The sequence below is a fragment of the Urtica dioica genome, chromosome 8 (assembly GCF_054948205.1).
Source record: "Urtica dioica subsp. dioica isolate 48M chromosome 8, U.dioica_male_clone48M_v1_H2, whole genome shotgun sequence".
NCBI classification, from domain to species: domain Eukaryota; kingdom Viridiplantae; phylum Streptophyta; class Magnoliopsida; order Rosales; family Urticaceae; genus Urtica; species Urtica dioica.
The window spans coordinates 8,203,881-8,226,283 of NC_142763.1; the positions used below are offsets into that span (position 1 = coordinate 8,203,881).

Genomic DNA, 22,403 nt, shown 5'->3' on the forward strand with positions numbered 1-22,403 from the left:
CATCGATAAGCCGTTATAATTATACTACACAGCAATTATATAGATAAAATTTCATTTCACAATACTCAATGAAACCGCATCAACCAAAAGCAACACGATATAGCGACTTCATGGACGGTATTGGATATACAAAGAACTCTTCTCAAACACAAGTGACGGTGCACAAAGGAAGCTTTGAACATGGTTTCCTAGACTGTAAAAAGAAAATCATGAGGGATTACAGAACTATTCGAAATTTGCTAGAAGGCTATTGGCTAGTTGCCATACAATGAAGAAAATCCCCTAAATTGTAATACAAATTGGCGATCATGACATATATTTGTGATATAGTGACTTAAAAAACGAATTATATGAAACTTGAAAGTAATCGAACTCGCTAGCTTCATCCACGTGGTAACTAGCTTGGTCTAGCGGTAATCTCACACTCATCTCGACGGAGAGGTCATGGGTTCAAGCCCCCATGGGATGCAAAAATGCATGCCCCCTAAGATTTATTCTAATAAGTATGTAATATTGGCCAATAGTGCCACCTACTATGTAATCTTGGCCGAAAGTGCCACCTGCGCTTTGTACTGCTAATATATCATGTAATCTTGGCCGATAGTGCCCCTACTAAAAAAAAAAAAAAAAAAACTAGCTTCATCCACAAAGGTAATTAAGCAACGAACCGGTATTCGATTTACATAAACTGTAATCAACCTTAGATCTCTTCATCCTTATCGCTTCAATTTCCCATTAGATTTAAGTCTTTCTCGCTAAACTAAATAACGATCGACTCTAAAGAGAAATCTGGGAAGCCCCATAACCCGCGATCCGAATCAAGAAACGGAAAACGAACCACACTTACCTAAAAAATTGAATCGAAAGGTGGTGATTGAGAGTGAAATAGAGAGAAGCATACCTGAAATGAAGTTCTACAATGAGACGACGATTTTAGGGAGCAAAAAACGAAACAGAAGAAGAGTGATCATACATACACACACGTCGATGTTCTCTCTCTTTGTGCGTCGTCTCTCAAAAAAATTTCTCAGACGTGTTATAACTCAATAATTCATGATGAGAGTTAATTTATTTATTATTTTCGTGCTTTGTGGTTAAAGAGATAAAAAAATGATAATTTAATCCCTAAATTTTCTATTTGTTTTTCTTTCCACTATAAATTTATCTTTTGTCAAGGTGGAAAATAGAAATAGTTTGGGATAGCTTTTATTGCTGGATGTGAAATGATTGAAAGGGAAAAAGAAGAAGCAGTACAAGTGAAATAAAAAAAAAAGGAACATTCTAGCTATCTAGCAAAATTTAAACTTAAAACTAGTCAACGTTTCGTTGATTTTAGTAAATTAGTCATTTACCGTCATAAACTAAAATTAACGTACGAAAATACTAGGGACAATAATATATAAGATATTATCTGATTAATGAGATCGCATCATCAAATGTGATTAGATTTTAAATATATATGAAACGTTGACTAAATTCTAATTAATTTTGAAATTTCATTTAATTTTGAAACGTCTCTAATTTTGATAACATCGATCCTAATTAATCAATACCTTGATTAATCAATCGTAATTTTGATAAAAATGAGCAGTGATGTGAGAGAGGATGTGAGGCCCTTAGCGGTCCACTGACCGCTGATGAAAATCATTCCCGTTTAAGAATTGCAATACCTTGATTAAAATTCATTTAACAGGTTATTATGATTGAAACTAAATTATTTTAATGAGATTATGTGTTTTTAAACATAAATTATTAAGAACTGCAATCATTGAAGTTATTTTTATCTTACAAGAAAACGTACGGGTTCCATGAAAAATGGTAGCATGCAGGTTATTACTATCTTTCTGAGTATACTTAATCCGGTAGCTATAGGTTTTTTCATTTTTACCATAAGTTGCACTTTTTCTTGTAACTAATTCACAAGAAACCACAGTGATCTTGTATAAAGACTTGTGAGAAAATTTAAACACATAATTAAAATTTTCACTTGTTTTGCACCGAATTAAGCGCCGTAAATCTCGGGAGGAAGCCTCGGGGTGAGCTTGACCTCGAGTGGGGTAGCCTTGGCACATGCGAGCCCGGGGCTCTCGGTCATGTCAACGGGCCCGCCATCCACGGTCTCGACCTCGAACCCGTGGACGAGCCGAGCCAGAGTCAAGTGCACCACCGACAACGCGAACCCGATCCCGGGGCAAACCCTCCTCCCGGCACCAAACGGCATGTACTCAAAACCCGTCCCCTTATAGCCCATCCCCTCCTTATTATCCCCGAGAAACCTCTCGGGCCTGAACTCGTCCGGGTCGGCCCACACTCGCGGGTCCCGGTGGATCTTCCAGAGGTTGACGATGAGCCGCGTGCCAGCCGGGACGCGGTACCCCGCCACGTGGCAGTCCGCGGCGGCCTCGCGCGGGGCCGAGAGAGGCAGGCTCGGGTGGGCCCGCATGGTCTCCTTGACCACGGCTCGGAGGTAGGGAAGGCTCTTCACGTCGGCCTCGTCCACCTGGCGGCCGGGGCCCACTTGGGCGTCCAGCTCGGCACGGACTCGCTGGAGAGCGTTGGGGTGGTTGAGGAGCAGGGACAGCGTCCACGTCAGCGTCACCGCCGTGGTGTCGTTGCTTCCCAATATCAAGCTCTGCTGGAGGAACAAGCATTTCCATGATCATTAAGAGTGATTTCATTGTACTGTGTGTGTGTGTGTAAACAACACGAGAAAGCTTGAGTTAGCCAATGGTATACCTCAGTGCAAAACAAATGTAATAAACATATACACGAAGTAAGGAAATGTGAACAAGAAAACAAAAAAAAGTCCCACGTGGTTACTCGATTGCATTATTTTTCATACTATCACACCGTTTATGAAAAAGACTACAGCTATAATCATTTTAAAAATTTGGACCAAAATCTATTGTATTTTATTCTAAAAACTTGATCGCCTATTTGGTAGAATTATGTTTTAACTATTTTTTCAGTAGATATATATATATATATATATATATATATATATATATATATATATAGTTCGTTATTTAGTCAATCTTTAGGAAAAATGGTACGAAGTAGCTAATTCAAACTATGATTTTTGCAAAATAACCATAATTTTATTAGGCATAGCAAAATAGTCAATTGAGAGTACTATTACTTTTAATCCTGCCTCGATTAATTTTAATTCAGCCTTCATAAAGCTTACATTCTGTCTTTATAGTTCGTTGAGATTAAATTAATCCAACCTAGATTAATCTTACTTAGACTAGTTTGTTTATAGTTGACAAACTATAACTATTTTGCAAAAGCTTAAGTTCTATTTGGCTATATAGCCGCTTGACCCCAATCTTTAGTAAATATTTGATAAATAATCAACTTTTGTATAAATAATTATAAATAATAATGTAAATTGTTATAACCGTTATTTATCAAAAGTCGGCTAAATAATAATTTAAAAACGTAAAAATATAGTTAAAAAATTAACTTCCGTGATGCCTATTGAACTTTCGAAAATTAAAATTTTTATCAACTTTTACACTTTAGCCCAATTATATAATTTTTTCATACGGCGTGTCCCTTCAATAATTTTTTTTTCTTACGCATCTCCTTAGAAATTGAGAATATATTTTTTTAATCAAATTCCAGTGCAACTTTTGACGCCTTGTACGGAGAGAGAGAGAGAGAGAGAGAGAGAGAGCTGACCAAGCAAGTGGCTTTAAGAACAGTGTCAGGTTGGAACTGACGAGTGAAGATCCGATGGTGATCAGCTTCCAAAGCACGAAGCATAACATCCAAGAAATCATCATCATCAACTCCCTGCCTTCCCTTTCTCCGGTGCTCCGCCACCCACTCCGTCAGAAGTCCGTCGATCTCGGCCCCGGTGTCCTTCATCTCCGCCACGCACCGCCGCCCTCTCACAGTCCAGTCGACGGCCCAGCCAATGATCCCGGGCACGTAATCCCTGGCCATGAAAACACCCATCGCCGCCATGAACCGCCCAAACACCCATCTCTGGTTTCGACTCTCACCGCACCGATCCCCTGCGAGCATCTTAGTTGTCGTTGCCATCGTCACCTCGCTGAACCATTTGCTCATGTTCACCACCGTTCCACTAATGCGCGCGGGTAAAACAAATTACGGAATCAATTATTAGGGACAAAAGCTAAATTAAGATTAAATTATGAATTATGACATTAATAACATGTCCTTTACACTTTTACTTGATAATACAATCATAAGTCATAACAAAACAAAACAAAAAAACTGTAATTTTTGGTTTGTGATTTTTTTTTTTTTTTTTTTGAGAAGCGTAATTTCTTTTTCAAGTAACATATATTAGTCCTGCATTTTGTTGATTTTTTAGCATAAATTTGTTTTAAATGGACTACGAAGTCCATATATAGTGTGTTTGTCTATGAATTCAGTGCAGCTATTAAAGTAATTCAAACAATTTCTTTTTTGCTTAAACAATTACGGGGCATTTACCTATAGCCCCTATTTGAACTTTACCCTAAAAATATTTCTGCACATTCCCATGTTTTTGAGTTGTCCATTCATTTTAAATGGATAATTTGTTGGAATAAAGTTAATAAATATTATTTATTAACATGTGGATGGTTGATTTTGTTTGCCAAAATCGGACCTAAGTTGAATGAGAAATTGACGAGTTGAGTCGAGCTGGACGAACTGACGAAGTCATTCAGCTCGACTAGATAGGACGAGCTAGACGAACTGACAAAGTCATTCAGCTCGATTAGATAGGACGAGCTAGACGAACTGACGAAGTCATTTCAGCTCGACTAGATAGGTCGAGCTGGACGAACTGACGAAGTCATTCAGCTCGACTAGATAGGTCGAGCTGGACGAAGTGACAGTCATTTCAGCTCGACCGGGTCAGCTCGACAAGCGAGGTCGAACTGAGTCAGCTCGACAAGCGAGGTCGAACTGGATCAGCTTGACAAGCGAGGTCGAACTGGATCAGCTCGACTAGCGAGGTCGAACTGAACCAGCTCGACTAGGCGAGGTCGATCTGGAAGAATTGTCGAAGTCATTCCAGCTCGACAAATGCAAGGCCAACGTACTGAAGTGACAACGTTATTCCAGTTCGACTGGGACGAGCTCGACTTGGGCGAGCTCGACCAGGCGAACTGGACGAGCTCGACTGGAGGCGAGCTCGACCAGGTGAACTGGATGAGCTCGACCAGACGTACTGGACGAGCTCGACCAGACGTACTGGACGAGCTCGACCAGGCGAACTGGTGACAGTCATTCTAAGTCGGACGAGCTCGACTAGACGAGCTCAACGAGCTCGACTGGACGAACTCGAAGAGCTCGACCAGACGAAGGGACGATTTAAAGCCTACGGTTTTGAGCTTTAAGTGCGCATTATGGCTGTGCCATTAATGCTGAAAACGTTGGACGCTCTGCATAGGTTTGAAACAGTGTATTTACTGGGTGTAATAATATGCATTAATGCCTTTATGGCTGTACGTTTTTGAAGTTTCAAACCTCACAGCCTTCGCCTATATAAGTGAAGTTTAAGCTCTCATTCAGTACACGGAACATACAGAGAGAAATAAAAATCCAATTAGTTTTCCCCACTGTTCCGAGCTCCCTCTCTCCCAGAAAATATTTCTTTTCTTTTGTCGTGGTGGTAGTGTTCGCTCAGGTTCAAGTTCGCCGAGAGAGTCAAGTGGTTGGTGCTCAACTTGTCTCTGCAAGTCGTTGTATCCTGGGAGGCTTTCGCTCACGTGTCTTAGCATCCGTGGGAGGGCGATAAAAAGTTTCAAGGAAACCGTCCAACGGGCCTCGACTTTTTCGATCTGTTTTGTGTTTTCCGGTTCAAGGTTTAGCCGGTTTTCCTTAATATTATTTACGTGTAATTTTTCCTTGCATGCAATTTATCTTTTATTTACATCAATATTATTTGTAATTTTGCTAACAATCTTGAAGCTTTTTATCCCTAAGTTTAAGACAGGTTGCGTGGAAAGGATATAATCGGATTTCCAGTTTTTTGTTTCCGATTTGTTTGAAGATTACTGACTTGTGAATTTTCTTTTGTAGAAAAATATGACTAACGTGAATGACAACGACTCGATGAATTTGAATGTTGTAGGGAACTTTGGAGACAACCCCTCCGTGGTGAACACCCCGCCAAACCAGATCAACATCGGCCATATTCCCGTGGTTCTGGGACAAGGCTCGATGGCGGCTACGGCCGGGAATGGACCCGCGGGTCTTGTTCAACCTATGGCGGGTTTGGGCCTAGATGGTTCAAACATGGGCGTGGCTCGAGGGCCTCCTACGGTGATGCCGGCCAAGAGGCCTGGGAAGTTTGACGGACTCAACTTCAAAAGGTGACAACAAAAGATGGTTTTCTTTTTGACAACCATCGGACTTGCACGGTTTTTAACCGAAGATCCTCCGGCCACTCCTCGAGAGGGTGAAGCCGACCCACAAGTGCTTCGGGCCTATGTGGGGTGGAACGAATCCGACTATCTTTGTCGAAACCACGTGTTAAATTGTCTCGCCGACTCTTTATACAACGTGTATAGCTCTAAAGTATCTTCTAAAGAGCTATGAGATTCGTTGGATCGCAAGTACAAAACCGAGGATGCGGGCTCAAAGAAGTATATTGTGGGTCGCTTCCTTGAGTACAAGATGGTGGACACAAAGACCGTTGTGAGTCAAGTCCAAGAGCTTCAACTCATTTTCCATGAGGTTCAAGCCGAGGGAATGACCATTAGCGAGTCTTTCCAAGTTGCCTTCGTGATAGAGAAGTTACCACCGGGGTGGAAGGAGTTCAAGAACTACCTTAAGCACAAGCGAAAGGAGATGAGTCTTGAGGACTTGGTTGTTCGCCTCCCAATCGAGGAAGACAACCGAGGATCCGATAGGAGACTTAGAACCGTCTCCGAGCGAGCTAACGTCGTAGAACATGGCGAGAACTCGAAGGGGAAGAAGCACGCCCACAAGCTTGGAGTCAAGAGTGGGACGTTCAAGAAGAAGGGCCAACAAAAGATTGTTGGTAAATGCTACAATTGCAACAAGGTCGGTCACCGAGCTGTCGATTGTAGAAAGTCGAAGAAGAACAAGGAGGCCAATGTTGTGGAGGATGATAATGACCTCCTCGTCGCTGTGGTCTCCGAGGTCAACATGGTTGACTCAAACCCGAAGGAGTGGTGGCTGGACACTGGAGCAACCCGCCACATCTGCACTGATAAGAACTCATTCTCCACCCTTGAGCTACCTGGAGATGGAGAGAGGTTGTTTATGGGCAACTCTGCCACCTCTGAAGTCAAGGGGGAAGGTGAAGTCTTCTTGAAGATGACCTCTGGGAAGGAATTGAAGCTCACCAAGGTGTTCTACGTGCCTGATATGAGGAAGAATCTGATTTCTGGGATTGTGCTAGGTAACCATGGGTTTAGGATGGTTTTAGAGTCTCAAAAGCTTGTATTGTCTAAGAATGGCATGTATGTGGGCAAGGGCTATGTCAAGAATGGCATGATCAAAATGAATGCAATGGCCATCAAGGCAAAAGATATTAATAAAGCTTCTTCTTCCTCGTATATGATTGAGTCATCTAATTTATGGCATGGTAGACTAGGTCATGTAAATTATGACACACTGAGAAAGTTGATTAATTTGGAATGTATTCCAAAGTTTAATATTGACTCAAATCATAAATGTGAAATTTGTGTTGAAGCAAAACTCACAAGAACATCCTTTCATAGTGTTGAAAGAAGTAATGAATCTCTCGACTTAATCCATACCGATATATGTGATTTAAAGTTCATGCCCACGAGAGGTGGTAATAAATATTTTGTGACTTTTATTGATGATTGTACAAAATTTTGTTACGTATATTTGCTTCAAAGCAAAGATGAAGCAATTGAGAAATTTGTTATATACAAATTGGAAGTTGAGAATCAACTTAATAAGAAGATTAAGAAAGTGCGAAGTGATCGAAGAGGTGAATATGTTGAACCTTTTGGTGCCTTTTGTGCACAACATGGTATTATTCACGAAGTCACTCCACCTTATTCTCCTCAATCAAACGGCGTGGCCGAACGTAAGAATCGCACTCTCAAGGAGATGATGAATGCGATGTTGTTAAGTTCTGGGTTACCCCAAGCAATGTGGGGGGAAGCGATCTTGTCTGCAAATTATCTTATGAACAAGATACCCCGAAAGAAGGAGGATAAGTCTCCGTATGAGCTATTTATAGGAAAGAAACCTTCCTATAAATACTTGCGAATGTGGGGGTGCTTGGCTAAAGTAATGGCTCCCGCCCCTAAGAAAATGAAGATAGAACCAAAAACTGTAGATTGTATCTTCATTGGGTATGCACACCATAGTAATGCATATAGATTCCTTGTGTATGACTCGAAAAACCCCGATATACACAATGATTCGATTATGGAATCTAAAAATGCTTCGTTCTTTGAACATGTATTTCCTTATAAGTCTAAGGAAGATGAACCGAGATCATCAAACCATTTTCTTGAGGATATTGAGGAAATAACTCAAGGTAATGATGAAGAGTCCGACGAAGAGATAGAGTCTGAGGGACTTAGACGAAGCAAGCGAGCGAGGGTAGAAAAATCATTTGGTTCTGATTTTTTCACCTATATGCTGGAGGCTCCACCTCTAAATTATAAAGAGGCCGTGAACTCTGTTGAGGGTCACTTATGGAAAGAAGCCATAAGAAGTGAAATAGACTCTATCATGCAAAACCACACTTGGGAGTTGGTTGATCTTCCTCCTGGAAGTAAAACGCTTGGATCTAGGTGGATCTTTACGAGGAAGATGAAAGGCGATGGCTCAATTGATAAGTATAAAGCTCGACTAGTAATCAAAGGGTATAAACAACAAGATGGTGTTGATTACTTTGATACTTATTCTCCCGTGACGAGAATAACTTCTATTAGATTGATAATTGCCGTTGCTGCATTACGCAATCTTGAAATTCATCAAATGGATGTAAAAACAGCATTTCTTAATGGAGATCTCGAAGAAGAGATCTATATGAATCAACCTGAGGGTTGTATCGCACCTGGACAATAAAAGAAAGTCTGTAAACTAGTCAAGTCGCTTTATGGCCTTAAACAAGCCCCAAAGCAATGGCATGAGAAATTTGACAAAGTCATGATGTCAAATGGATTTAAAATCAACGAGTGTGACAAATGTGTGTACATTAAAACCGCTGAACATAGATATGTGATTCTGTGTTTATATGTAGATGACATGCTCATAGTGGGGAGTAATGATCGTATGGTCCAATCCACAAAAGATATATTGAACTCAAGGTTCGATATGAAAGATCTGGGAATTGCTGATGTAATTATGGGGATCAAGATTACCCGAACACCCAATGGGATTGTACTGGATCAAACACACTACGTTGATAAAATTCTAGACAAGTTTGGAAATGACGATTATGGAGTCTCGAGAACTCCCATAGACATAAGTCAACACTTGTCTAAGAATAAAGGTGAAAGCATCTCTCAAATTGAATATGCTAGAGTGATAGGCAGTCTCATGTACTTGATGAGTTGCACGAGACCGGATTTAGCTTACACCGTGAGTAGACTAGCTCGATATACGAGTAATCCAAGTGCTGAACACTGGAAAGCAATCGTTAGAGTTTTGAGGTATCTACGATTCACTCGTGATTATGGTCTACACTATACGAGATATCCTAAAGTAATTGAAGGTTACACTGATGCAAGTTGGATATCTGATATTCAAGATTCAAAAGCCACGAGTGGTTATGTATTCACTCTGGGAGGTGCAGTCATATCTTGGAAATCCTCCAAACAAACTGTGATAACGAGATCCACGATGGAATCTGAGTTTGTTGCATTGGATAAATGTGGGGAAGAAGTCGAATGGCTAAGGAACTTTGTGGAGGATATTCCTAATTGGACAAAACCGATGCCTGCAATATGTGTATATTGTGATAACCAATCTGCTATTGGTAGGGCACATAATGTGATGTATAATGGTAAGTCTAGACATATACGTCGACGACATAATACCATTAGACAACTTCTCTCAATGGCTTTGTGAGGTCACTGTGGGGGAAAACCCCTAGTGCTATTCCTATATATTAAACAGTGACTCCCGTACGAGGTTAAGCTTAGAGCTTTTAATGATTCTAGTAATGCGGGATTACTCTTGACAAAAGAATCACCTATGTGAGAGAGAAGTGGGGCCGCTTCGAAGGAGAATTAATTGGGCTTAATTCTTTAGAAACTCTTGCAGAACCAGGCTGATGTTCAGGGCCAAAATGAACATAACCATGAGAACAGAACCTGTGTCAGAGAGATATCAGTGGGGGATATGTTTATCGTTTATACAAAACGGCTAACAGTTCAAGGACATCGTGTCTACTGAGTGGTCAGTAAAGATGGCATATCTTTCCGAGGTAAGGTTCAAAGGCTTTACCTACCTATCCTATACTGGTATTGACCGTAGAATCTATCACCACATCGAGTCGTGTCTTTTATAATTGTCGTCTCAATTTCATTCATGTGGGGGATTGTTGGAATAAAGTTAATAAATATTATTTATTAACATGTGGATGGTTGATTTTGTTTGCCAAAATCGGACCTAAGTTGAATGAGAAATTGACGAGCTGGGTCGAGCTGGACGAACTGACGAAGCTATTCAGCTCGACTAGATAGGACGAGCTAGACGAACTGACGAAGTCATTCAGCTCGACTAGATAGGACGAGCTAGACGAACTGACGAAGTCATTTCAGCTCGACTAGATAGGTCGAGCTGGACGAACTGACGAAGTCATTCAGCTCGACTAGATAGGTCGAGCTGGACGAAGTGACAGTCATTTCAGCTCGACCGGGTCAGCTCGACAAGCGAGGTCGAACTGAGTCAGCTCGACAAGCGAGGTCGAACTGGATCAGCTTGACAAGCGAGGTCGAACTGGATCAGCTCGACTAGGGGCGAGCTCGACTAGGTGAACTGGATGAGCTCGACCAGACGTACTGGACGAGCTCGACCAGGCGAACTGGTGACAGTCATTCTAAGTCGGACGAGCTCGACTAGACGAGCTCAACGAGCTCAACGTTTTTGAAGTTTCAAACCTCACAGCCTTCGCCTATATAAGTGAAGTTTAAGCTCTCATTCAGTACACGGAAAATACAGAGAGAAATAAAAATCCAATTAGTTTTCCCCACTGTTCCGAGCCCCCTCTCTCCCAGAAAATATTTCTTTTCTTTTATCGTGGTGGTAGTGTTCGCTCAGGTTCAAGTTCGCCGAGAGAGTCAAGTGGTTGGTGCTCAACTTGTCTCTGCAAGTCGTTGTATCCTGGGAGGCTTTCGCTCACGTGTCCTAGCATCCATGGGAGGGCGATAAAAAACTTCAAGGAAACCGTCCAACGGGTCTCGACTTTTTCGATCTGTTTTGTGTTTTCCGGTTCAAGGTTTAGCCGGTTTTCCTTAATATTATTTACGTGTAATTTTTCCTTGCATGCAATTTGTCTTTTATTTACATCAATATTATTTGTAATTTTGCTAACATAATTAACTGTCAATATCAATATCGCTAATCATTATTATTACACTTAATTATGTTAAAACACAACCTTTTATAAGTGTTTATTTATTTATACTACATAATAATTTGTTTTTTATTATTATTATTATTGAAACACACACATAAAAATTGGCTACAGATCACTTCTCCGTATAAAAGTTAGTGTTAATATAAGAGCTGAATTAAAAATATCTGAAGATATAAAGAAAATTAATATCTTCGTATAACATACCTCTGTCTCTGCTCGCGGTGGAGCTCCCGAATTAACCGGGCTATCTCAGCTCGCCGGCCTCCGCCGTGCTGGTCGAGTCGGCGCGGCGAGAGGAGCTCGGCGACGGCGAGCTTGCGGACGCGCCGCCAGTAGTCTCCGGCCGGAGCAAGGCCGAACATGGCCTGGTCGTACCCCATGTGCAGCGCAGCGGTCATACGAGGCCGGGAGGAGAAGACCCAGTCGTCGGAGAAGCATTCCGCGGCGGCGCTCCGGTCGCTGACGACGAGCGCGCGGCGGGAGCCGAGGCGGAGGGCGAAGACTGGGCCGTGGTCGTCGGCGATGGCGGCGAGGGTTCGGTGTGGGAGGGTCGGTCCGGCGAGGAGGTGGAGGTGGCCCAGTATTGGCCGCCACCCCGGTGGCTCCGGCGGGTTCTTATTCGAGCTCTCGTTTCGTTTTTTGGCAAGTAGTGATATGGCATAGATGATATATGCGATTAATGGTATTCCAATGATAAAGAGATCGAATAGGGAAAACGAGAAGAAAGCCATGTTTTTTTTTTCTTTTTTTCTCAAAGTATTACTATATCTTTTAGTGTGTGTTTGTGATTGAATGGAAATTATATAATATAATAACACTAGTGATACGTAAAGCAAGTAGTGTCCTATCTTCTCACGCAATCATGTCATATAACAATTTATAAAAGAAACTCGGATAGAGTTTTGACTAATGAGATAAAAATGGAAGTTCTCTTCTTATCTAAAATAAAATACATAATTAATAATCATTAATAATATATATAGACAATCATTTTTAATAAATTTAGTACAATCATATGTGGTGGTTGATTAAAAATACAATACATTCGAATTTTGAAAAAAAAACTGAAATTTTAATTAAATTTTAAAATGTGTGTCTATTTTTAATAACAATGATCCTCAAATAGACTTTTAATCGAATTAGTGGGTTAATCAATGTAGAGTACATCATAAAAAGGCATAGGGTCTTAATTATTATTTCTAATGACTAATTTTATTACTTTGATGGTTAGTGATTTGATTTGATGCCACTAATTGGTAATAATCCTTATATATGACGAAATGGTGGAGGACTCGGACTAGAATAAAAAAATATAAATATATATTTTATATATATATATATATATATATATATTTCGAGTGTTAGGTATATATGATTTATTTACACCTTATATCTTAAAATTTTGGCATCATTATCAAATAACTAATCAAGGTAATAACTCAAATTATGAAAAGATCGTATGCGCAAAGAGTTAGATATGAGTTAGACTTTTTTTTTTAGATTTATAATTAAATTATAATCTTAATTGAGAGTTGTTAGAGTTATTTCAAACATATTCTTCATATTTTTTTTTCTTACAAAAAGTATGAAACTAAAATTTAAAGATGTACTATTACCATTGGTTAAATGCTTATACTAATCATTGGCATCAAACCAAATCACAAACAAAGTAATAAAATAGTCATTAGAAATATGGATTTATATATTATTTCTCCAATATTCAAGAAGCTAATGTCTAGTATATTAATGTAATTCGTAAGTTTATGCGAATCAACTCATCACTCTTGGAATTATGAATAAATATTTTTGAGTTTGTACTTATTCATGCTATATCAAATCTTTATGTATAATTTTTTCTGGGAACTAAGAACAAATGGGCATATTTTCCTCTTAAATTTATATAAAATTTTTCTTTAACATTATTAAATTAATATATAACATTTCCTTTTAAAGAAAAATTCTATATTACTGAAAAAAATCATACGATTGAGAATAACAGCTAATTAAAATCAGAAAACAGCTGCAACACTGTTTCTACCAAGTAACACACTAATTACGTACTATGCATGCAATAAAATATAAAGGTTACCGTATCTAGAAACTAAGTTAGCATAGCAATGTGTACTTTTTGTTACCAAAATGATTTTCAATGTATAATATATATATATATATATATATATATATATATATATATACATGTGTGTGTGTGTATATATATATATATATATTTTTAATATTGACTTAAGTAGATATGTTAAGTGTATAAGGATATGCCCACCACTGACGTGTGGCTAGCGCCTAGCTACCACACTATTATAGCCTTAGAATACTTTTTAAATTTACATTATTAGTTCATTCTAACTTCCGATTTCTTTTCCATGTAAAAACCACACAAATGATTACTACTCCTATCATTATCTTTGTGCATGTAGTTGTGTATTTTCTCTCTTTGCAGATGATTATGATCAGTTGATCAGACATTACTTAAAAATAATCAAACTGAAATCATGAATTGAACCTAAGCCTGTCAATGTCATTGAGAGTCGAATGAATGAGTTAATGAAGTAGAATTACATGGCAATTAGAAAATCAAAGTATACTAAATAAGCCTTTTTTTCATTCTGTTTGTACATAATCTTCATAACTAGAATCTAAAATTACTATTTGCTACTCAAATCCATTTCATACTCCAGAAAATAAATCAAGTTGAAAAAACAATATAAAAACGACTAGAAAATTATTAATTAACCAGTATCATCTACATCAAATTGTAGAATTAATCATTATCAATTATTATATATAGAAGGGAAAGAGAAGAAGAAAGACCAAACTTTACTTTTACCAACAACATGATCAACAAAATGAACGCTTTTTCGCGATTCCGAATCTACGCATCAGATTCCTCAACAATGGCTTCCATCCTGAGGAGCACGAAGCCTACGGCGACGCCGACGAGCGTGAGGCCGTTCATTATGGCGGCGATCCTGAAGATCTCCGCGGCGGCGTTGCACGTCGCTCCGCCGCTCGGAGATCTCAGCGAGCTCGCGATCTTCGCGAACGATTGCTCGGCGGAGACCGGAGCTCCGAGCGAAGCCACGCCGTTGCTTGCCTTAAGTCCGGCGAAGGAGTTCAGTCCCGTCAGGAATCGCACTTTCCTCGGCGGCCCCGCCATTCTCGGGCCGGCGATGGCCGGAGAAGCGACCGTCGATAGGGCGGGTTGTGAAGAAGAGACTGTTGCCATGGTCGGTTAGGTTTTGTTTGATTTCTTCCCCTGAAAAATAAAATTATAACAAAATTGAGTCTCGAAGAGAAAAGAGAATGGTAGTGATAAAGCTGTGATGAGAAAATTAGTTATTACCTGTTTTTCTTTCTGTGGTTTTGTGTATTGAGTGATGTTTTGTTTGTGGATGGTATAAAGTTTATAAGTGCAGTGGATAAGGTGAGAAATAAGTATGGTTGGCTCAGGCTTCAGAGATAGATTTGATTTTTTTTTTTTTTTTTTTTTTTTTTTTGAAAGACTCACCAGAGAATGCAAAACAAAGCTAAGCCACTTGTCATATTTGTGAGTAATGCATTGTAATGGGCCTTTGTGAGCCTCTTCATCAGAAGCCCGCTTTACGGCCTAAAATGAATGGTTAATCGAGATTATATTCTCAAAATTACCCAAGCAATCTTATTTTCAAAAACAATTCTTTGAATACTTGGCTTCTTATTCTTATTTCAGGAATAATTCATTTCCTTTGTTATCCTTCGTTTCTTTCTCGCTTCTCAACTCTCTTCTTCGGCTGCCAAAATAGGAGTGAGTTTATTATGGTGCTTGTATGTTCCCACGACGATAAGAGGAAAATAAATATTTTGCGAAAAACGAAGCTACAATTTAAGGTTTATGAAGGTATTAATAATAACCTCAACGAGCATTTTTGTCCAGATATTTAGCTCGCGAGTCATTTGAAACATGAGTTGTTTAGGGAATTCGGCATCTATATTTAAGTAGTTACGCAAATCCGCAATAACATTTGTTTGTGGAATTAAGTTGTCCAGGACAAAAATGGATTTTTTTTTTTAAAGGTCAAAAATGGATTGTTGATTCTAAGAGCAGTGTGTGCAATGTACATCTCCTTAATATTCTTTTTAATCTATTTTTATAGTCAATTTTTTTTTTCAGCCCATGATTTAAAAAAAAAATTATTTGAGGGCAAATATAAAATACTTTTTAAAATGTATGGCCATTAGTATAAATAAATAAAATTAGAAAAATTATACGGACTAGGCCAATTGAAACGTTGGATTTGCAATTTATTCAACGTTTTAAATATGTTTAAATTCTAGCCAATTAGACCACGTGACCTCATTACTTAGATAGTATTTTACATGATTGTCCCTACATTTTCATGTGTTAATTTTGGTAAATGACAGTAAATTGCTAATTCACTAAAATAAACGAAACGTTAGCTAGTTCTTTAAAATCAAATTTGAATTTGTCTAGATAGCTACAACGCCCATAAAATTAAAGGTCAAAAGAGTAATTATGTAAACATTTTTGCAATGTGAACAATATCGTGTTGTATATGACATGGTATTGTTCGTTCCCATTCTAAAACTATAGGGGTGATTTTTTAGTTCGGTTGGAGATGATCTAAAGTAGGGAAAATGTATACGAGTTTTATTCTTCTATTTTTATATTTTCATATGTAGCTCCTGGTGCATGTTGCCGATGATGATTTGTTGACGCCCGTCTCAGTTGATCTTTCCAAGTGTGTCGTGCCTTGCTTTTGGTTGTGATCTTTGTTGTTTGAGGGGAAACCAAAAAAAAACTTCCAATAAATTTGAGACACACACCACCTACTTAATCTTCTTGTTGCTTAACAACTTTATTTACAACAATATTGTGAAACCATTACCTAGAATATTCAATGTAGTGTGACCCAACCTCGTTCTCCCATTATATTATGTTACATGAAACATGTACAAGATAAACATATTCAATGTTGATAATTTTTTTTTTAATATCTCATCAAAAGTTTAATTTGATTAAAAGTACTACTAAACCACTTGTATAAATACAATTTTACTCTCAACAATTTACGTCAATTATTGATATCTATGTAAAAAAATAGATGTCAATTGTTAATATCATGTTGAAAGTAAAATTGTATATGTACAAGTGACTTATTAGTATTTTTAGCCAAATTAAGTTTTTGATAGAAAATTGAAAAAAAAAAACTTATCAAATGATAGTAGTTGACTGTTCGCGACAGAGAAAAAGAAAAACAAAAAAACCTAACGAGATGGGGCTGGCTCATGCATAGAACGTCATGCTGAGTCGACCAAGTAGTTATTCTTCAATCATAACTTTCTTTTCTTGTCTTTACTATAGTTTTAAATTTACTTGGCACCCAATGCAAAGAATCTTATACAATACAAATGTAGGACCATTAGGGTGTATCTGACGTCTTCTTTCTTTTTCTTTTTACGAGTAAAACTCTACAAATTGAAGTAATAAAAAATACTTGACCAGCCTGCGTGTCTTTCAAGTTTCAACTATATACGCCTCTTGAAAACCTAAAAATCTCTTCTTCTTGCTTTTGTAGGCGTCCACTATCCCCACCTTCGTATAAGAAGAAGCAACATTTAACGAATTCAATTCATTCTCTTCTTAAAAGAATCAATTGACCAAAGGGCTCATAGTATGATAAGATATGATGAAAACATCGGATTTCAAATGCACAACAAAAGAGCAAGCCACTAATCATGTCTCTAAAACTGACAAATATAGAGATACAATGCAATTTTAATCCTATCTGGCATATGAACTGATAACTTAAAAACCCCATAAATCTAGGAAGACCCGAGAGACAAGACCCAGAGCGAGGTTAGAAGCAATCATCTTGGTCCCCCTTTTTTTTTCTTTTTCTTTTTTGCTGGATCATCTTAGTCCAGTTGATAACTAGATTGCACAACTTATTTACACCCTAGGAATGATCAACAAAAATTTATATCCAGACCATTGACACCCAAAAAAAAAAAAGAGGCAAAAAAAAAAAAGAAGCTATCAAGTCAATCTGGAGAGAATATGAGCATCAAGACTCCACATCAACAAATCAGATCTCTATCTAAAATAAAAGGATCATCCGATCCACCATTTGCCACCACTTTTTTTTTTTCTTCACAGATAAACGGGTCGGGACCCACTAGTTTCTAATTAGCCTACCGTGGCTGACCGGGTGATGTTGCGGTGGGGGTTCGACCATCATTCCTCGTCCAACTTCGTCGAGAACACGGAAAAATGTAACTTTCAGAACGATCTCTCTTGTTTTGAGCATTTCAAAGACACAAACATCTCCTTCTCCCAAGTTGTTCTCCAATGTAAATTCGTACCAGCCCTGGCTCAGTTTGGCTCTACCTCCTCTGTAAAGGCACCGAACCGGCCATTGACGCCCGTCTGAGGACTGAAGCTTGATGAACCCGGAAACACCGCTTAGGTTCTTCTCCGCAAAGCAAGATGGTAAGTACTGCACAAAAATTAAGAAGGAACACATGAGGTTGTGTGTGCAAATGAAAACAAAAAAACAAAAAATCTTTGGAGATAAATCTATAGACGATTTATACTTTTGTCATATGGTCTTAAAATTAAAAGTTAGGACTCGGAAATGACAAATGTGGGTTAAGTTATCTGAAGTGGGTTAAGTTATCTGAAGTTGAAACAATGTAATTACTTTGTCACAATTTGTCAGAAAAAGTTTCGGATTTCATTTGTAAAGATGGGAAATTTTATGATAAAGCTAAGCTCTTTGAACAGATACAGAAACAGCATTATTTCAAATGACTGCTCACCATTATGCACCCTCTGTATAGATACGAAGGTCGAAGGACGACCCTGCAAAACGGGTTCGAAGGCTCGAAAGTCTTGGCGGTATTTATAGCCCTTTCTCTTTCTTCGGCTGTCACAGTCCTCTTTCGGGCAGAAGCGCTTTCGTAGAACCGAAATCGAGGGTCAACTTCTTCGTCTGGCCTAATGGAAGACTCTTGTCCATCTGCGCAACCACACACGAATTTATATATTATTGAAGTAAAAAAAAAAAAAATGAATTCGAGGACGATGAAGCATTAAACAGGTTTGGTATAGCAAACCTACCCATTTTTCTCTTCTTCCTCCCAGATTTTTTAGCTTTCGGATAAGACTCCTCAGGGTTGTGTAACTTGGATTCCTCCGCAGACCTCTTATGCTCCATAACATTAAACTGAACACTCATATTGGGAGGGGTTTGTTGGTTTTCAGCTTGATAATTACCAGTACTACCCTTAGCCTGATGCAAATTCCCTTCATTGCCCCAATTTACGCAGTTTAGTTTAGACCCATTGAACAAATTCTGTAGTGATGGAGGGTTGAAAACCTTGCCTGAGGTCAGTTGCTCTGCTCGCTCACCGAAAAGCTTACTTTTCAATGGACCAGAGGTCATACGCGGAGCAGACAAACCTTCATCAGACTCATCGTCTTGCATTTCTTCGAACATCTGATATCTGCTGCCATAAATAGCAGCTTGTGGACTGTTTAGAGCGTTGGATTGATAGTTGATCTCCGATGCCATTACGTTAAATACATAAACATTGAAAGACGAATTCCCTTCGTATCTGAATATCAAGAGGTACCCACCCCGGATGCCATAGCGTTCCACGAAATCCTGCCAACCGTCGTGAAAACAGATTCTGTTGTCTACTTTCTTTAATCCTACACGCCAAACATGACCATCGGCAACATTGAATGTAGCAACTGTTGAGAGCTCATCCCTGAATTTTTTGACAAAGTTTTCTGGAATTCGCTGCAAAAATCATGATGATAATTAGCAATACAGACACTGAACAATCCACCTTTTATTAACAGAAAAATTAACATGGATTCTTAGAAGAGTTATACTAATCGGAATCACAGGGACCTTGTAGTTCAAAATCCGGTAAAAGAAACAATTTCAAGAGAGGGTCAACATGAAAATAAATCGACAAAGTGTGACGTTAGGTTCATGATCTAATTTCAAAGATTACCCCAATGGATGTGTACAATGATCATACGTAGATATCAAATGAGGACAAAATCCTCAACTTACACATCCAGAGCTGGACTATAATCTAAAACATATTTCGTGTTGACTTGATTTTAAAAGCCAAGTTGTGGCAACAAACGTCTCGAGTTTCCACGCCCAATATACAAGGATAAAGATAGTCACAGTTTCTAAGGAATACAAATTTGAAACTGAATTAGCATAATTTACTCAGCCTAACATCAGTATTCTCTCTTAGAAAATATCACCATAAGAACATTTTCTTGACAAAATACTTGCCCAAAAAAGGTTTCATCTAGAACTAGTGAAATCCAACGAGCAAACAGAAATCAAAAAATTGAAAGACCAATCAAAGCATTTCATCTGATTTTTTTTTTTTTAAGAAACTATTTCATCTGATTTTCAATATCCTCGTACTCGACACTGAAAAATCTCAGACTTTCCTTTTGAAATCAGCTCTTCACCTAAATTCTAATCTCCTACGACCAAATTTTATGTCGACTAGGGTTTTTTTAATACCTACGAAGGAACAATCGTTCCCAGTTTTTCGTTCTCTTTTTTTTTTCATAAGTATGTCCAAAATATCATTCCAAGTACACACATCGAAGCATAATCAAGAAACGAACAAGAAAAAATAGAGAATCTTGTGAATATATATGAACGAACCTCTATCGTAAATTAAAAAGGTAAACGAAACCAGAAATCTATGAAAACAAAAACTCATAATCAAAATCAAAATAAAAAACTCGTACCGATTGTTTTCAGAAACCAGACATGTAAGCAAATTTTAACACGAATCTAACTAAATTGACGAAAAAAATTAAAGAGATGACTACAATAAATAAAAAATAAAAACATACCAGATGTTTGGCTCTGATAATGGAAGAGACGATCAATTTGTGAAAATAAGGTCTCGGCATTATGATTACGAATTCTCTCTCTCTCTCTCTCTCTCTCTCTCTCTCTCGTGGTGTATAATTATTGTCGAGGTAAAAGGAAAACTCAAAAGAACAGAATTTCACAGAGAGGCAAATCAGCCATGAAAACTGCGAAGCTCAGAGAGCATTTGAGACGAAGAAGACGATGTAGAGAGAGAGCGGTATGGTCTCTGAATCGTCTCTCCAAAGCGCTCAGATCTGAGTGAAAACCCTTTCTCTCTTTTCTTTTTTCCTCTTTCACTGCCTTTTGCTCTTTGCAGAGTCAAACAACACAACCAAACACCATTTTGTTTGTTTTTCATATAGAAATGGAATTTTTTTTTTTTTTTAAAGGATGTTGAGTGATGTTTTTTTTTTTTTTTTTTAAGTATATATAGTGCACCCAACTCAGCCCCAACTTGACCTAAAAGGTCCTAAACTAGAACGAGTCGATACTGAGTCCAACTCGCCCCGAGTCCACTCAATTTTTTTTTTCTCGGATCCCGACACCACTCATTCGTGACTCGGAAATTTCATATTAATTTTCACTTATTTTTCTTGTTTACGTCAAATTTTGGTAGTACGTCTAATTATGATACGTATTTCAAACCATTATGGAATACTTTTTGCGACAACATTTCATAATTACTTTAGGGATTAATTAATTTTGTCTAAGAAAAAAATTATTAAAAAAATGTGACCTATTAATGTAATTCATAATATTTTTTAATCCGTATATTACACTATTCTAATATGTAATCTATAGTTTCCTTATTTCATAAAATATGTAAATATGTGGTCACGGGAAGAAAGAAATCACCCGAAATCATACGTACTTGACAAATTCCTCTGAATTAATTAAAAATTGTGAGTCCGATTAACCCAACAAAAATAAACAAAATAAAATAACACTCTTACTCACGCTTATATATATGTATATATTAAAATTCTCACCTATCAAGCACCAACTCTCACTTATTTTCTCTTTAAAATAAATTAGTCTAGTTTATAAACAATGTCTAAAGCTTCCATTTTGTTTAGCATTCGTGCTCAGCATAGTGAGTTTTCCGCCAAGTAATTCTTGCGACAATTTTGAATATCAAGTGCAATGTCTTTGACCCCGTAAGATTTGATGAGCTATAGGCAACTAAAAAAGTTTTTGAAAAAAGTATAAAAATTGGATAGAATTGAGTTATCATAATCTTGTGGCCAAAATATCAGTGTTTGGTGGTCGAAATTAGTTCAAACCAAAAGCTCATATATCAGCCACTAAAATATTCTTGTAAGACACCAATTTCCTTAAAAGCGTTTTTTTCCCTCTAAAGGAAATAAGGAAACACACACTTCAATGGAAACCATCCATGTTGTTTCCACAATATGTATCACAAATTGGGATTGATTCGGAAGAAGAAGAAGAAGACTTGAAAGAGATAAATGAAAAAAAATACCATGTGCTTCACATAACTCCTTTATAAAAATTAAATGAACATCCCACAAAGATTGGAAGTTAGTCTTAAAGCATATACCGCCAAGGCCAATCAATTATTTATTTTTGTATTATTATTGTACCCAACAGAAAAAAAACATTGATTATGACCTAAGAGAAATTACTAAGCACACAAACATATGTTGAAGCCCTAGTGATAAGAAAAACAACTAACTATGATATATCATTATATATATATATATATATATATATATATATATATATATATATATATATATATAAGAAAAACAAAACAACTAGTTATAGAGTGAATATACAAACATGGAAAACTTACATATTTGTAGGGTTACTTGAGTGCGATCATTCAAACTGTGTTTTGTCGTCGTCTTCGTCCTCGTCATCACCGGATATTTGTC

The 22,403-nt window shown here is 37.8% G+C and overlaps 3 protein-coding genes across 5 annotated transcripts; all 3 read right to left on the reverse strand.

The window, feature by feature from the left end:
• Positions 1-1,735: 1,735 nt before the first annotated feature.
• LOC149387808 (flavonoid-6-hydroxylase-like) lies at positions 1,736-12,350 on the reverse strand. Of its 2 annotated transcripts, none has more exons than XM_089621848.1 (3): positions 11,771-12,350; positions 3,685-4,093; positions 1,736-2,632 (listed from the first exon to the last, which is right to left on the reverse strand). In XM_089621848.1, the coding sequence occupies exons 1-3, from the start codon at positions 12,295-12,297 to the stop codon at positions 2,003-2,005; spliced, it is 1,566 nt and encodes a 521-aa protein (XP_089477974.1). In that variant the 5' UTR covers positions 12,298-12,350; the 3' UTR covers positions 1,736-2,002. The 2 variants fall into 2 exon arrangements, with proteins under 2 accessions (XP_089477974.1, XP_089477973.1); XM_089621847.1 differs by having other exon boundaries at positions 3,685-4,096.
• Positions 12,351-14,279: 1,929 nt separating this feature from the next.
• LOC149387809 (cytochrome b6f complex subunit (petM)) lies at positions 14,280-15,079 on the reverse strand. The gene is made up of 2 exons (XM_089621637.1): positions 14,925-15,079; positions 14,280-14,837 (listed from the first exon to the last, which is right to left on the reverse strand). The coding sequence occupies exon 2, from the start codon at positions 14,805-14,807 to the stop codon at positions 14,454-14,456; it is 354 nt and encodes a 117-aa protein (XP_089477763.1). The 5' UTR covers positions 14,808-14,837; positions 14,925-15,079; the 3' UTR covers positions 14,280-14,453.
• Positions 15,080-17,264: 2,185 nt separating this feature from the next.
• VRN1 (AP2/B3-like transcriptional factor family protein) lies at positions 17,265-20,904 on the reverse strand. 2 transcript variants are annotated; one of them, XM_089623147.1, is made up of 5 exons: positions 20,484-20,904; positions 18,966-19,386; positions 18,702-18,887; positions 18,401-18,600; positions 17,265-18,078 (listed from the first exon to the last, which is right to left on the reverse strand). In XM_089623147.1, exons 1-5 carry the CDS (start codon positions 20,541-20,543, stop codon positions 17,758-17,760), a joined length of 1,188 nt encoding a protein of 395 aa, XP_089479273.1. In that variant the 5' UTR covers positions 20,544-20,904; the 3' UTR covers positions 17,265-17,757. The 2 variants fall into 2 exon arrangements, with proteins under 2 accessions (XP_089479273.1, XP_089479272.1); XM_089623146.1 differs by having other exon boundaries at positions 18,702-19,386.
• Between the last annotated feature and the right edge of the window lie 1,499 nt (positions 20,905-22,403).